Below are 13,378 nucleotides of genomic sequence, written 5' to 3' on the forward strand. Positions count from 1 at the left end.
AAAACATCTAGCCATTGAAATGAATAGCGTTCGTTTGTAGCATCTAAATCTTCTTACTGCCTCCAGTGGAAACCTGCCTTATACTTTTCCCTTCAACCAGAAAGATCCTTCTGCCTCCCTCTCCCTACCCAAATCCCGCCCCGTCTTTAGGAGGTCCACGGAAAGCCCTCTAGCTCACACACTCACTCACTTCTCTGAGCTCCCTTCCTACTTCCAGAAAGAAATACATGCCTTGCTTACATGCCATGTGGTTTTGTTTTCTGTTTCCCAACATAAAATTATGAGATACCTTCTTAGAGCTGTAGAAAGGCGTTTGAATGTTCCACTCCCTTGTTTACAGACCACCAAAGAGATGAGAAGGTTTGTCCCAAGTCCCTGCAGGGGCAAAGCCAAGACTAGAATTTGGGCTTTCTGATGCCCCATACTCAGCGGGAATCCGCAGACACTTAATGAGTCCCTGTGACACGTCCAGCATTGTGCCAGGCACCAGAGACAGGGGTGAACAGAACAGATCCAGACTTGCCCACACAGAGCTGACGATGGAGCTAGGAAGCTGCACCCTGAATAAACAATGTACCTGCTTGGAGACATAGTTGCAAGTGCCTTGGAAGAGTGCTCAGGGTGGAGCAGGGACCCCAGCCTGTTTGGGGGGTTGTGAAAGCCTCATTAAAGAAGTATGCTGGTGGATTTCTAACCGGTGCCGGGCTAACTCAGAAAGTTTTGATTTGATGTTTGAAAGCTCTGAGGTATGGTGGGTTAATTAGGCCACTGTGGCCCAACCTATTTGCCACAGTGCTTGGGGAAAAGAGAGACCCGTGCCTCCCAGCACTGCAGCGGCCGGCTCCATACATCCTGCATTCGGCAGGAGGGGGACAGGAGACGCTTCAGGTCAGCTCTGGAGGGGGGCCTCATCCCTTGCTGGCAGAGAGTCGGGGCATGGTTGTTTTTGCCAAGGGAGTGCCCACAATGTGAGCCTTGACATTAACGAAAATAAATTCTCAGCTCCTGGAAGTGGAAAATCTTAGTATTACTTACAAGGCACACTGCGAGCCTCGTGTAGTTCTGCCTAACTGGTAAAATGCAGATTTTACAAAAAGGGAATGTGTTACAGTCACTGTTACTGTTATAGCCAGAGTTTATCATCCTGTTTCCTGGTGAGATTTCAATGGAGTTCGTTAAACTATACCTAAGAAACTCCCAACTGCATCCTACTTTGGTCTTAGAAAATTAAACCTGACAAGCAATGTGATGGTCGTGATGTGGAAGAGGGATGTTGTCTGGACAGAGGAAAAGCCTTGGGGTTTGGTCTCCACTGCTGCCCCTTACCAGGCTGGGAAAATTGCTTCACTTTTCTGAGCTTCCATTTCCTCCTCCATAAATTGGGGATAATAATAATCCCTGTACCTTGTGAGATTATTGAGACATTAAATGGGAATCTATTGGGAAAATTCTTTCCTAAGATCTAAAAGTCACTTAGGGGCACCTGGGCGGCTCAGTCGGTTAAGCGGGCAACTTTGGCTCAGGTCATGATCTCTCAGATCGTGGGTTTGAGCCCCATGTCGGGCTCTGTGCTGACAGCTCGGAATCTGGAGCCTGCTTGGGATTCTGTGTCTCCCTCCGTCTTTACCCCTCCCCTGCTTGTGCTCTGTCTCTCTCTTTCTCTCTCAAAAAATAGACATTAAAAAAGAAAAAAAAGAAATGAACATCCTGTTATAGACCCTCTTTTAGAAAAGTTTAAACACGGCTCCAGGACCTGGTTAGGGCCCAGCAGGAAGGTCTCCTGATCACCACTTGGCTTCTCCTCACCAGGTGCTGCACTGCGGGCTGCCTCCCAGGGTGATTATTGCTGAGGGAGACTCTGGGGGAAATGGACAGGTGCTGGGAGGGAGCGGAGGGAGTCGTGGGACCCCCACGGGGGGAAGGGGAGCCACAGGGGCGAATGCTCCCGCCTTCTCAGTTTGCTGAGGACTCTGAGGCTGGGCCTTCTCAGGTCTTTGTCTCTCAACTTGCCCATCTGTGTGGGTCCAGCTGGCCTCGCATAAAATAATAGGCCTCTTCGCTTTTTCCCACATTTTGAAAGCAAAGTCAGGTTTTAATGACCAGCTCTCTGCCCCTCGGTATTTTCTTTCAAGCAAAGGCCATGTTATTGTAAGATACTCCATTTCAATGGGGGCTATTCTTTGGTCCCCGGCAGACATTCCTGAGCGGTAGGTTTTAGGAGGTGGTCCAATTTTTATTGCTTCTGGTGTCCGATAACCTTGGAACGGGTGTCTGTCTCCATGCTCCCTAAGGCCGTGTTATTTCCGAAAGTTACGCTCTTAAAATCATCCTCTACTAAAAGCAAAGTGCCACTAATTCTAAGTAAAGTGAGCTTTCCAAATAAGACCAGCTGTGAATGTTAAAAAGAAGAAGAAGAAGAAGAAGAAGAAGAAGAAGAAGAAGAAGAAGAAACAAAAGAAAAGGAAGACACTTCCACAACAGGAGTCCACAGTGAAAACCCTACATGATTGAACTTCCTCAGGGGTTTTCGCAGCCATTTAGAAAAATGTCTTCAGCAAACTCATCTAAATTAGCCAAGAATGCCTGGCATGATGGGCACATTGCGTTTGTAGGCCAATATTCAATCCAGGTGGACGAATCCAAAGGGTAGAGGTACCTGCCGAGAAAAAAGGAAAATGAATAGCGAAGAGCCCAATTCAAAGGCACTCAGGCTGCTCACCCCATGTGTCAGCCGGACTCTGCTGGGCCGGCCTCCCCCTGGGAAGGGCCACAAACCCTCAAATCTCATGAAGCTGCTTGGGGCCCCACGATTAAAGGCGGGAATGGCATCTGTTTCAAGATCTATTTTTTTAAGAAGAGATCATAAGATGCATATTTAAACATCTCCCTCTTTACAAACAGAACAGTCTGAGAACTTATTGAGGGGGCAGATGTGGCGGAGAGGGGGTTGGAGGGGCGCCTTCAGAAACACCTACACACCCAGGTGCTCAGTCGGTTTGTCCGTCATTGAGTTCCCGGCTACCCTGATGGTTATAAGTAGTTCTTTGTTTCCAATTCTCATTGTTTCACTGCTTCTTGGCCTTTTGGCTAAGGTCAAGTGTAAAGTCACATTATTTTATTTATGCTCCTAATGGTTTGTTGGTTAATAGCAGGACACATGAGAAACGTATAGTGTATTTAAGAATAAATTACACCTAGTTTTGAAGGAAAGATCAGAGGGACTCCAAAATGACTTACTTGAAACTGAAATTGTATTTTATCTGGAGGGCTTCTTTACCCATAATCAAATATTGTCTTCCTTTTTCCAGATCAGCGTTAGCACACGTTGCCTTTTTAATGAAGGTGACGTCAGAGTCTTTCTGGGCAACAGCTTCTCCTGAGAGGCACACACATGTAAGGTTATCACATTCATGTTATAATGTCACGATTATAAACTCTCAGAATTCTAGTACCTCGTGGCTATTTACTCAAGAGTATATGTTTATCTCGAGTGGCAATTGGAAAGTGACAATGTCTATATGGTTAAGACTCTGGAATCTGGAATCAGGCTCTCTGGGACAAACCTCAGCTCTGCTGCTTGCTGGCTGTGTGGACCCGGACAAATGAGGCTCAGGTCCCTCATCTGAAAGATGGAGTGACGATGAAACCCACCTTGGGAAACTGATGTGAGATTAAATGGGTTAACATATATATGAAAAGTGATTAGAACACAACAAGTGCTGTATAAGTGCTTGTTATTGTAACTCCTGTAGAAACAGGAATTAAAAGAACGTCTCTATAGTTAAACAATATTAATCCCCAAAATACCAAAAAAGTATTTGGTAGCTGGCAATGGACAACTTTGTAGAAAAATGTAAGCCGTGTGAAGGACTTGGAAAATTTTAAGGAGGATAACTTGGGATTCCCAAAGAACTCAGAGATTGGCAAAAAGCTATCTCTTCTACCTGGAATGCATTCCTCCCCATGTTGTCCTGTTAAATTTCTACCCATCCTCAAACACATCATCAATTCTCAAGGTATCCAGTAAACACTCCCAGAGGCTCTTTCTCATAAATATCTCTCTGTCTCTCCCTTACTCCCATTATACTTGAGCTTCTATCACAGTATTTCACCCCACATGTATCTTCAGCTAGGCTGGAAGCTTCTTGAAGCAGGGACTGGGCCTGATTCATTGCTATAGATTCAGGACTGATGATCAGTTATTAAACTCTGACAGAGTTATCCTAAGCATTAAATCCTGAAAATCTTCTGAACCTGTACATAATAGTAACTACATCAATGGCAAACTTTAATTAGTGTTCTTTAACTAGTGTGCACACATCAGCTCTCCTGATGACCATTAAAACATACATGACTTCCCCTGGCAGCAATATCTAAACAATATTCCCAGCACTGTTTACCAACTCAGCCCATGTCACGGCCTTATCATTATTTTTAAAAGCCTCTGGTTATGGAAAATTTCAAGCATATTCAGAAAGAGGGAATAATTAACCTTGGCTCAACAATCACTGATCTTTTTTTCTTTTTTTCCCATTTATATCTTCACTCCAAGCACCCTATGATTTGGGGGAAACACCAACTTGTCATTATCCTTGAACTGTATAATTGCTCTCTGTTTTAAATAGTTTAGGTTTTAGTTTGGCTTATTGTTAGTGTGCAGCAATTCTTGGGTAAGTGGTAAATGTGTGATGTTTTGATATTTATAGACATTTAAAATTTGTATATATTAAAAAATAAACACCCAGAAAGAAGAGATAATAAATTATGCAAAATTTTCTTAACATTTCCTTTTAAATGTCATAAATGTGAATCTTCGGAATGGACAGGAGAACAGAAAAGAAATGATATTAAAAAGAACTACAGCTTGGGGGGCACCTGGGTGGCTCAGTTAGTTAAGTGCCTGACTTTGGCTCAGGTTATGGTCTCATCAGGCTCTGTGCTGACAGCTTAGAGCCTAGAGCTGCTTCAGATTCTGTGTCTCCCTCTCTCTCTCATTGCTCTCTGCCTCTCAAAAAATAAACATTAGGAGCACCTGGGTGGCTTAGTTGGTAAAGTGTCTGACTTCGGCTCAGGTCGTGGTCTTGTGGTCCGTGAGTTTGAGCCCTGCATTGGGCTCTGCTCTGTGCTGACAGCTCAGAGCCTGGAGCCTACTTTGGATTCTGTGTCTCCCTCTTTCTCTGCCTCTCCCCGCTTATGCTCTGTCTCTGTCTCTCTCTCTCTCTCAAAAATAAATGTAAAAAACAAAAAAAAATTTAAATAAATAAGAATAAATAAACATTAAAAAAAATTAAAAGAACTATAGCTTGGGAATCATCTGATACTGCACAAAATTGAGAACAGTCTGGAATGTCTTTTGATTCTGTGCAAGAATTGGTGCAAAATAAAACAAATAACTTGCATTTCTGTAATGAAAAGCACTTGATTATTTCAGCAAAAATAGGAATGGCTTATTATTGCTTATAATGTGAAAGCTGGATGCAATTGGTGCTCAAAAGTTGGGCTGTGAAACGATCGAAGTGCTAAACACCTGTTTTGTCAGAATGACGATCATGGTTCAAATAAACAAACTTTGTGATCATCAATGAGAAAAAAACAGAATAACATGCTAAATCAATTTCATACAGTGAAACATTTGAAACAATAAAAACCAGAAAAGCATTTTATCAGAGTATTGATCCACCAAATAAATATTTGGAAAGTATTATTAGAATCCAACTCTAGTCTATGGCTAACAATGATCAAGCATTTTCAGACTCAAAACTCTTGATAGAATATCAAAAGAGAAAGAAAATCAATATAAACATATTGCAATTTAGATTTATGGTCCTACTTATTGTAAAATTTATATCTACTGAAATGAGAGCACAGCTTTTTGGAAAATCTAAATAAGGTGATAAAATTAAATTCCAATATTTTTTTATTAAACTCTTTTTTAAAATGTTACTTGTTTATTAATTAATTCATTAATTAATTTAGAGAGCACATGAGAGTGGGGGAGGGGCAGAGAGAGAGGGAGACTCCCAAGCAGACTTTGCACTGTCAGCACAGAGCCTGATGTGGGGCTTGATCCCATGAAACATGAGATCATGACCTGAGCTGAAATCAAGAGTCAGACGCTTAACTGACTGAGCCACCCAGGCGCCCCTTAAATTTCAATAATTATTGAGAAAATCAAGTACTTAACATCAAAAGTGTTTAAAATAATGTAAAAAAAAACCTGCCGACTTCGAAGACTGCTTAATGGGTTTTATTGATATCAAGGTACTGGAAGGAATAACTGAACAACTGTTTGAGAGAATGGAGTCAATGAGGAATATTCATGTGAACTCCTTACTGGTGCAGATGCAATGCCAAAGAGGAGTCTGGGTTTCAGCAAAAATTTGGAAGTTCCCAGCTGTTCAATTTGGCTTTGACTGAATTATGTATCAAGTAGATATCAAGTATCTCTGGACAATATAAAGATATGAGCCAAGCAAAAGATCACTTTAAATATTGTCTTAATAAATTTAGTGTTTACTACCACATATCTAATACACACTAGACAGAAGTAAGTAATAAGAAGAAAGCTTTAAAAATTGTAATAATGAAAACAATTGCAATAATCAAAATTGGAAAAATATTGGGATTTTGATGGGCAGCTGGTAGTGCTAGAATCGTGAAGGCAGTTTGGAAATTATAAGTTTGATAGATTCACTTTGATACATAATTATGTACACAATTGTGTTATAGGAGCAAATATTTAGAAAGTGGATAGATATACTTTTTGGTGATTTGCTTATGATAGTCTAGCAATTTTGTCAATATCATCTTTAGCTGTTCAAGAAAAGATATTTCAGTTTTGATAAGCTCACAGATTACAGAATGATAAAACCATATAAAAATAAGTAAAGGAAACTACAAAAGTGGAACAAGAGCTGTTATAAAATCAAGAATGATCATAAATTTGACATAAAACAAAATAAAGTCAATTTAAGGGAAAAGCAAATTTATGAAAATATTTTTGTTTTAGTGACAAGAGTTAAAAATATGACAAACTTTTCAGTTTTTTAAAAAATTTATGAAGTCTACAGTTTTGCCTATGACATTTGGAAAACTGAGGGTTGAAGGGGAATAAAAATGAAGAAAATTGGGAAAACTAAACATGGCATTTCAATAAATTGTTTTTATGATTTAGCTGATAATAGAGATATGTTGAACATGAAAAATGTCAGACAGTATCCAAAGGACTAGAAACATTTTGAATGTAATTACTACCAATTTAGCTTGAGCTGAGAGAGACTTCATTACCATGAACAATACTGTCACTATAGGAGAAATTACTTATTGAGATTATAGGTTGTGTAAAGACTATCAATGCAATAAAGATGTAATTGGAAATGTTTGAGGTGGTTCCTCATTGTCAAATCAAAGCTCAGATGGGCAATTCTGTAGTGAGGCAAGCAAAATAAAACTGACAATTTCTAAAAATAAAAAACTTATTTGGAATTATTAGAATGATTTAATGGGGGCGCCTGTGTGGCTCAGTTGGTTAAGCGTCCAGCTCTTGATTTCGGCTCAGGTCATGATCTCACAGTCCTGAGGTTGAGCCCCACATCAGGTTCTGAGCTGATAGCACAGAGCCTGCTTGGGATTCTCTCTCTCCCTCTCTCTGCTCCTCCTCAGCTTGTGCGTGCGCACATACTCTCACTTTCTCTCTCAAAATAAATAAATAAACATTTAAAAAAGAATGATTTAATGAATCATTTGTGTGGTAATTTATGTAATTTGACAAGCAGCATTATAACATTTATAGCTTAGTTTGATTAGAGAATAAAAGGGAACATATTTTTAAATGTTTTATGTGTTATTTTACATACAAGTTCATTTTATTCTATTGGTTATTGAAACTCTCATTTATCTTCACTGAGCCTCTAACCCAAGCCTTTGCACTTCACAGATGTCCTTAACTGGTTTCCCTCTTTCTATTTGTGTTCCCTCCAACAGAAGAAAGCCAGAGTTATCTTTTCTTTTTTTTTTTTTTTTCAATTTTTTAAATGTTTCTTTATTTTTGAGAGAGAGAGAGAGCCAGAAACAGAGTATAAGCAGGAGAGGGGCAGAGAGAGCCAGAGATGCAGAATCTGAAACAGGCTCCAGACTCTGAGTTGTCAGCACAGAGCCTGACACGGGCTTGAACTCACAAACAGTGAGATCATGACCTGAGCCGAAGTCGGATGCTCAACCGACTGAGCCACCCAGGCACCCCCAGAGTGATCTTTTAAAATCATAAATCAGATCATGCTATTTGCCTACCTCAAACCTTTTATTAGCTTCCCTTTGGACTTCTAGAATAAAATCCAAATTTCTAGCCATGCCTTATAAATCCCTGTATGACCCAGCTCATGTCTATCTCTCAGCCTCTTCTCAGGCTAGGCTCTCCCTGTCTCATTACAGCCCAGTCACCCGGGGTTCATCAGTTCCCTGATGATGCCTAGTTGCTTGCTGTCTCGGGCCTTTGCATATTTGGTTCCCTCTCTGCCCCGTCCCTTTAATGGCCACACCCCTAAACGATGCCGTCTGTTATCACAATACAGAAGCTTCTCACACTAATTCCATATCTCAAATATAGTGCTGGCTATGATTAATAATTGTTTAATTTGTTTTTTTCATTTCCTTTTTAAAAACACGTGTCTCCTTATATTATGGAATATAAGGTTTATGAAGGCAGGAACTCTGGTTGTGTTATTCAAGTTGTTTTCTCTGTGTCTAATAAAATGGCCCATAGTAAGTACTAAATATTGGTGGAGTGAAAGAATAAATGAATGAATTCTCACCAGCTTTGTAGATATCCAGGAGGGTTGCCGTGTACTTAACAAAGACATTTTCTTTGGTGATGGATGTGATACGAACTTTATAAGCTGGTAGAAGAAACAACACAAGAATTCATGCTTAATGTCACTAATGCCGTGTCCAGTAGAAGCCAGAGTTTGTCAAACAAATGAGAAAGGAAGCATAGCAAGCTTTTACGGGCACCCTGAAGTAAATCTCATTTCTTTCAAAAGGCCTTCCTAGATTCTGATAATGACTCATGGTTCCATTCTACTTAGAACCATTTGCCCTCGCCACTGTTACAGAACGGGCTGATCGGGATAAGAGCAATATTAAATTAAAAGACAGAAGCACACTAAACAGACAAAAATATGCCTTTGTTAGATGGAGTGTTCAGATTCTGATCCTTTAAGATTAGTGGGGTCACACCCATGGGGAACGTGGAGGAGATCCTTCTCCATAGGCCCACAGACAGTTTATCTACCATTCAGGCCTGCCCTGTGGGCCTCCTGTCTCCTTGCCTTGATCCCTTGCCTACCTCCACTGGCTTTGATCTTTGGGTTTTGACAGGATTCCGTTTTCTGACTCATCTTTGCTTGGATTGACAGCTATCTGACACAAGACATTCTCTATCCTGGTTTCTCTTCCTTCAGGCGTTACCTTTTAATCCATGGTATTTGATCTCACTTTTGGAATGGGAAGCTTAAAGAGATCTATCCCATCTATGTGGCCTAAGAAAAGATCTCATTTTTGCTTTGGGTGGGGTTGAAGTGAATGATCTGAAAGGTTTGCCCATTTTGGGGATTCTAGCTAGCGAGCTAGATGAATGAACTCATTGTGCCAGAACAAAAGCTGAGTGAATTAGTAGTTTAAAACAGATTTTAAAATGTCCCGAATTTCAGATTTATGTCTCTATGGTGCATATGGGCAACGTACCTGCTCTGGACATAGGTGGAGAGAGGGAAATATTTTATTTTGTTTTTATTTTATTATTCTAATATCAACCCATAGTCTTCAAAAAAGCCAGATAAGCCTTTTCTTGAGAATAATAAACTACATCCAGATTGCATTTATTCTATGTGTTAAAACAGGTTTTTGATATTCAAGAGTTAAAATAGTTCTAAAATGGAGGGAAGAAATAATTTGGTGAAATTTTTATTTATTAAACAATATAGTATTCAAATCTTAATGTGTTTTAAAACCTGCAGTGGGTCTTGGCTGAGTTAGGCAGCTTTTTTAGCTTTTTTAAAAAAATCAAGATGAATTCTAAAAAAAGAAAGACTATAAACCATACCCAATTCATCCTGAGATGGCTGCATTTCCACTAAGAGAGGTCAGTATAATATAACGGAAATGACACTGGAGACCAGGATGCATCCTCATTTTCCTACTGACTTCTTGCATAAATTTGAACAAATTACTGAGTCTCCCTGAGCCTCAGTTTCTTCACTGGCAAAATGTAGATAATTCTCTGTTACCTCAAAGAAGTCTTAGGGGACCCCACTGAGGAGCCATATATGAAAACAGTTGGTAAACACAAAGTGCTGAATTAGATGTACTTATCTTTCATTTATAAATAACACCCTACTTACACACACACATGGCTTGAGATAGTGTACAAAATGCTCTCTTTCTCTCTCAAAACACACACACACACACACACACACACACACACACACACCAGAAATAAATAAACACTAGAAACTATGGGTAGAAAACAAGACTACAACCATACTGGGCATCAGATTTAGCTCTGTGCTCCGGGTAAACAGAAGGAGATGCTCCTTTTGAAGTGAAAGATTGCAGTTCTGCATACATTTAAAATGATTTAGTACCAATATTTTTACCTTGTCTTTAAAGGGAGTTTGAAAAAACTCCAAACCCCCGAACGACCTTTGTCTCTCCCTCTGCTCTATTGACTGGAAGAATATGCTAGTGAAATCTTACATCTTCCTGGCTTCTCAAAAGTTTTCTTTAACTATATTTTAGTTCAGTTTAATTCAATATGTTTAATTCAATGTGATCTATTGGAGTAAAGTGTCTTGGCCAGGTGTGTACATCACTCCAATCATTTTAAATGAAAGTTACATTTCTTTCCTGAAGGATGAATAATTTTGCATGTTAATGCCAAAAATTGATGGCATTTTCCTTCAAGGGAACACATGGAGTACAGTATTCACAGATATAATCATTGTGAAAGGTTGTTGATCTTTCTAACTGATCACGTATTCATAACATCTCATGTTTAATGGAACTCTACATTGAACCTTTGAACTTACCATAGGCAATGTCTGGTTTACAGGCTGTTTCTTTTCTAGCATCTGCAGAGATTGTCAGATCCAATTCTGTCTGCATCTGTCCGCAGTCAGCTGGATTTTGCGAAAAGTGCTAAAAGTTAGGTTAACGTAAAGAAGCAGCCACTCCCTTTGCATTAAACACAGTTCTCATGAGTCCTGAGACAATCCAGTATAACCTTACAAATACCAGACACCTACAACCTGTCCATTTTCTCCTCTTCCACAAAGTAAAACATTATGCAAAGCAAAACCAAAACAGACACAAGCACAAACAAAATCTTGAACATGAAGGCTTAGAATGGGCAGTCACTCCACATTCAGTTCTTTAGAAATGTATATGTTTTCACGGAAGAAAGGAGGAAAATTTTCCCATTCCCTTCCTGCCTTGAAGGAACCAAGATGATAACTGGACTGATTTACGGTTATAAAATGGTATAGTAGGTACCTAAGAAATGTATAGATGTTAAGGTTTCTGAAAAACAAAATAAACCCCAAACCAGCTCAGACCCACATGGAATCGGTTGTTGACTGTTGTTGGGTTCTGGGTCTTTTTCTTGACCAAGAAGACTGTCTTAGGTTTACAGAAGACTGAAGGTAACTGAACAATAAACAGAGATGTCACAAAGTGGGAAGGACAAGGGAAAAAAAAAAAAAGAAAGAGGAGCTAGTGGCTCAGTCTTGAGCCTCTGTTCTCTTAGGTTGTGGTCCTATTACATTAAAAAGACCATGTGAAAAGTAAAAATTTCGCATCATGCTATCCCTCTGATATCCAACAATTGTCTAGAGGGTGTTTCTCCCGCTCTGTATAGTAGAAGCTATCAGGATGTTCACGAGTTGTTGAGTAGTTTTATCATATTAAAGGAATCAGCTTTCAATCAGCTGAGATTATATGTCTACTTCTGAGAAATGAGTTTGTCAAATAGCTTCCCCCAGATTAGCCCTGGATTATGAGTGGCTGCTTTAAACAAGCATGCAGCCTAAACATGTTAAATGAAGTTTACCTTCTATGCATTTGCATGTTACTCCTTCACAGACTTTCTGCAGTCTGGCATCGAATGGGTTATAGAACATGGTGCACTGCTTATCTGTGGCAATGAAAACATAGTTAGGAGAAGTGGCTTGATTAACTCTCAATACATTCATGGATCAGTGAGTCTCCCATGGGAACTTGGAGATCGCGTATCCCAAACCTTTCGATTTTGTAACTTAGGTGCAGGGAGGTTAAATTGTGAATTGCCTCTCCTGGCATGGGCCCCTTCCACCCTCCCTCAAAGACTTGCCTTTCTATGCTTGAAACTTACTGTTCCATATTTATTTCTTAGAATTAAAATATTTGGTGCTTCCATAAATGAGAGGAAATAAATTGTGTTACACGAGAGTCAATCGAAAGAGCTGTAATTGTTTGGGCTGGAGAAGAACAGGGGAAGTGGGGCTGAGTGTGTTCCATGTGATTCCAGAAGACACAACTAGAATGAATGGATATGAGAGTTTGGTTCAAGAATTTTTTTTTTTTTTTTTTTGGAATAAGTAGAACTGCTTAATGTGGACTTGTCTGCCCTGTGACCCAAAGAGCTCTCCAATCACTTAGTATTAGAGGCTGAGTGATCAAAAGTGGGGGTCATTCACTCAACATTTATCAATACGTGTTATATACTGAACACTGGGTTAGATGCTGGGGGCACAAGGACGAAAGCCTTCCATCTGGGTTTGGTGAGAAAGACATGCAAACAGATAACAACAAAGCAATGTGACAACTGCTACAACGGAGCCCTTGGCAAAATGTGATGAGACTATCAGTGGACAAGGTGATTCTTGGAGGATGAAAGAAATAGGGGGGCGGGGGAAATGGGCTTCTCCAAAAACGAGAGATGCGGTGAGTAGTGTAACGAAGGCAAAGTCATCCTCTGCAGAAATCTTCAAGTCAAGCTGATTACCTGGTCTGTGGTATTCATACACCGTGAAAGTAGCAGGATTCAGAAACCCAACTTGAAACAGCTCAAATATCCGGAACCGAACACAAAGGAACTCATCAGAAGGAATCTGTCCGACAAATTCAAGGTTTGAGGAAATTAATGGGAGAGAAGAGACTCAGCATTTTTAGCCTGTAGATTTTGGATAGTGATTGGAAACGGAGAACGGTGGGAGGTGGAACTTACCGAATTCAGTTGCAGAATAATATGTCCATCTTTGATTTGGTAATCAGCTAATAGTTGGTCCACCCTTTCCACAAGCTAAGAGAGGAAAGTGAAGGCTTGAATTTAATTTCATGATCTTTA

At 39.9% G+C, this 13,378-nt stretch overlaps 1 protein-coding gene across 1 annotated transcript in view; it reads right to left on the minus strand.

Annotated features, from left to right (window-relative positions):
- Nucleotides 1–2,071: 2,071 nt before the first annotated feature.
- Nucleotides 2,072–13,378, minus strand: part of C5 (complement C5) — an 85,617-nt gene continuing 74,310 nt past the window's right edge. Inside the window, exons 35-41 of the mRNA XM_042912455.1 lie at nt 13,259–13,333; nt 13,037–13,142; nt 12,104–12,187; nt 11,085–11,174; nt 8,811–8,894; nt 3,238–3,376; nt 2,072–2,656 (exon numbers count right to left, since the gene is read on the minus strand). Coding sequence (XP_042768389.1) covers nt 2,518–2,656; nt 3,238–3,376; nt 8,811–8,894; nt 11,085–11,174; nt 12,104–12,187; nt 13,037–13,142; nt 13,259–13,333 — 717 coding nt within the window. The 3' untranslated portion in view covers nt 2,072–2,517. The remainder of the gene's footprint in view (nt 2,657–3,237; nt 3,377–8,810; nt 8,895–11,084; nt 11,175–12,103; nt 12,188–13,036; nt 13,143–13,258; nt 13,334–13,378) is intronic.

The sequence above is a fragment of the Panthera leo genome, chromosome D4 (genome assembly GCF_018350215.1).
Source record: "Panthera leo isolate Ple1 chromosome D4, P.leo_Ple1_pat1.1, whole genome shotgun sequence".
Classification (NCBI taxonomy): Eukaryota; Metazoa; Chordata; class Mammalia; order Carnivora; family Felidae; genus Panthera; species Panthera leo.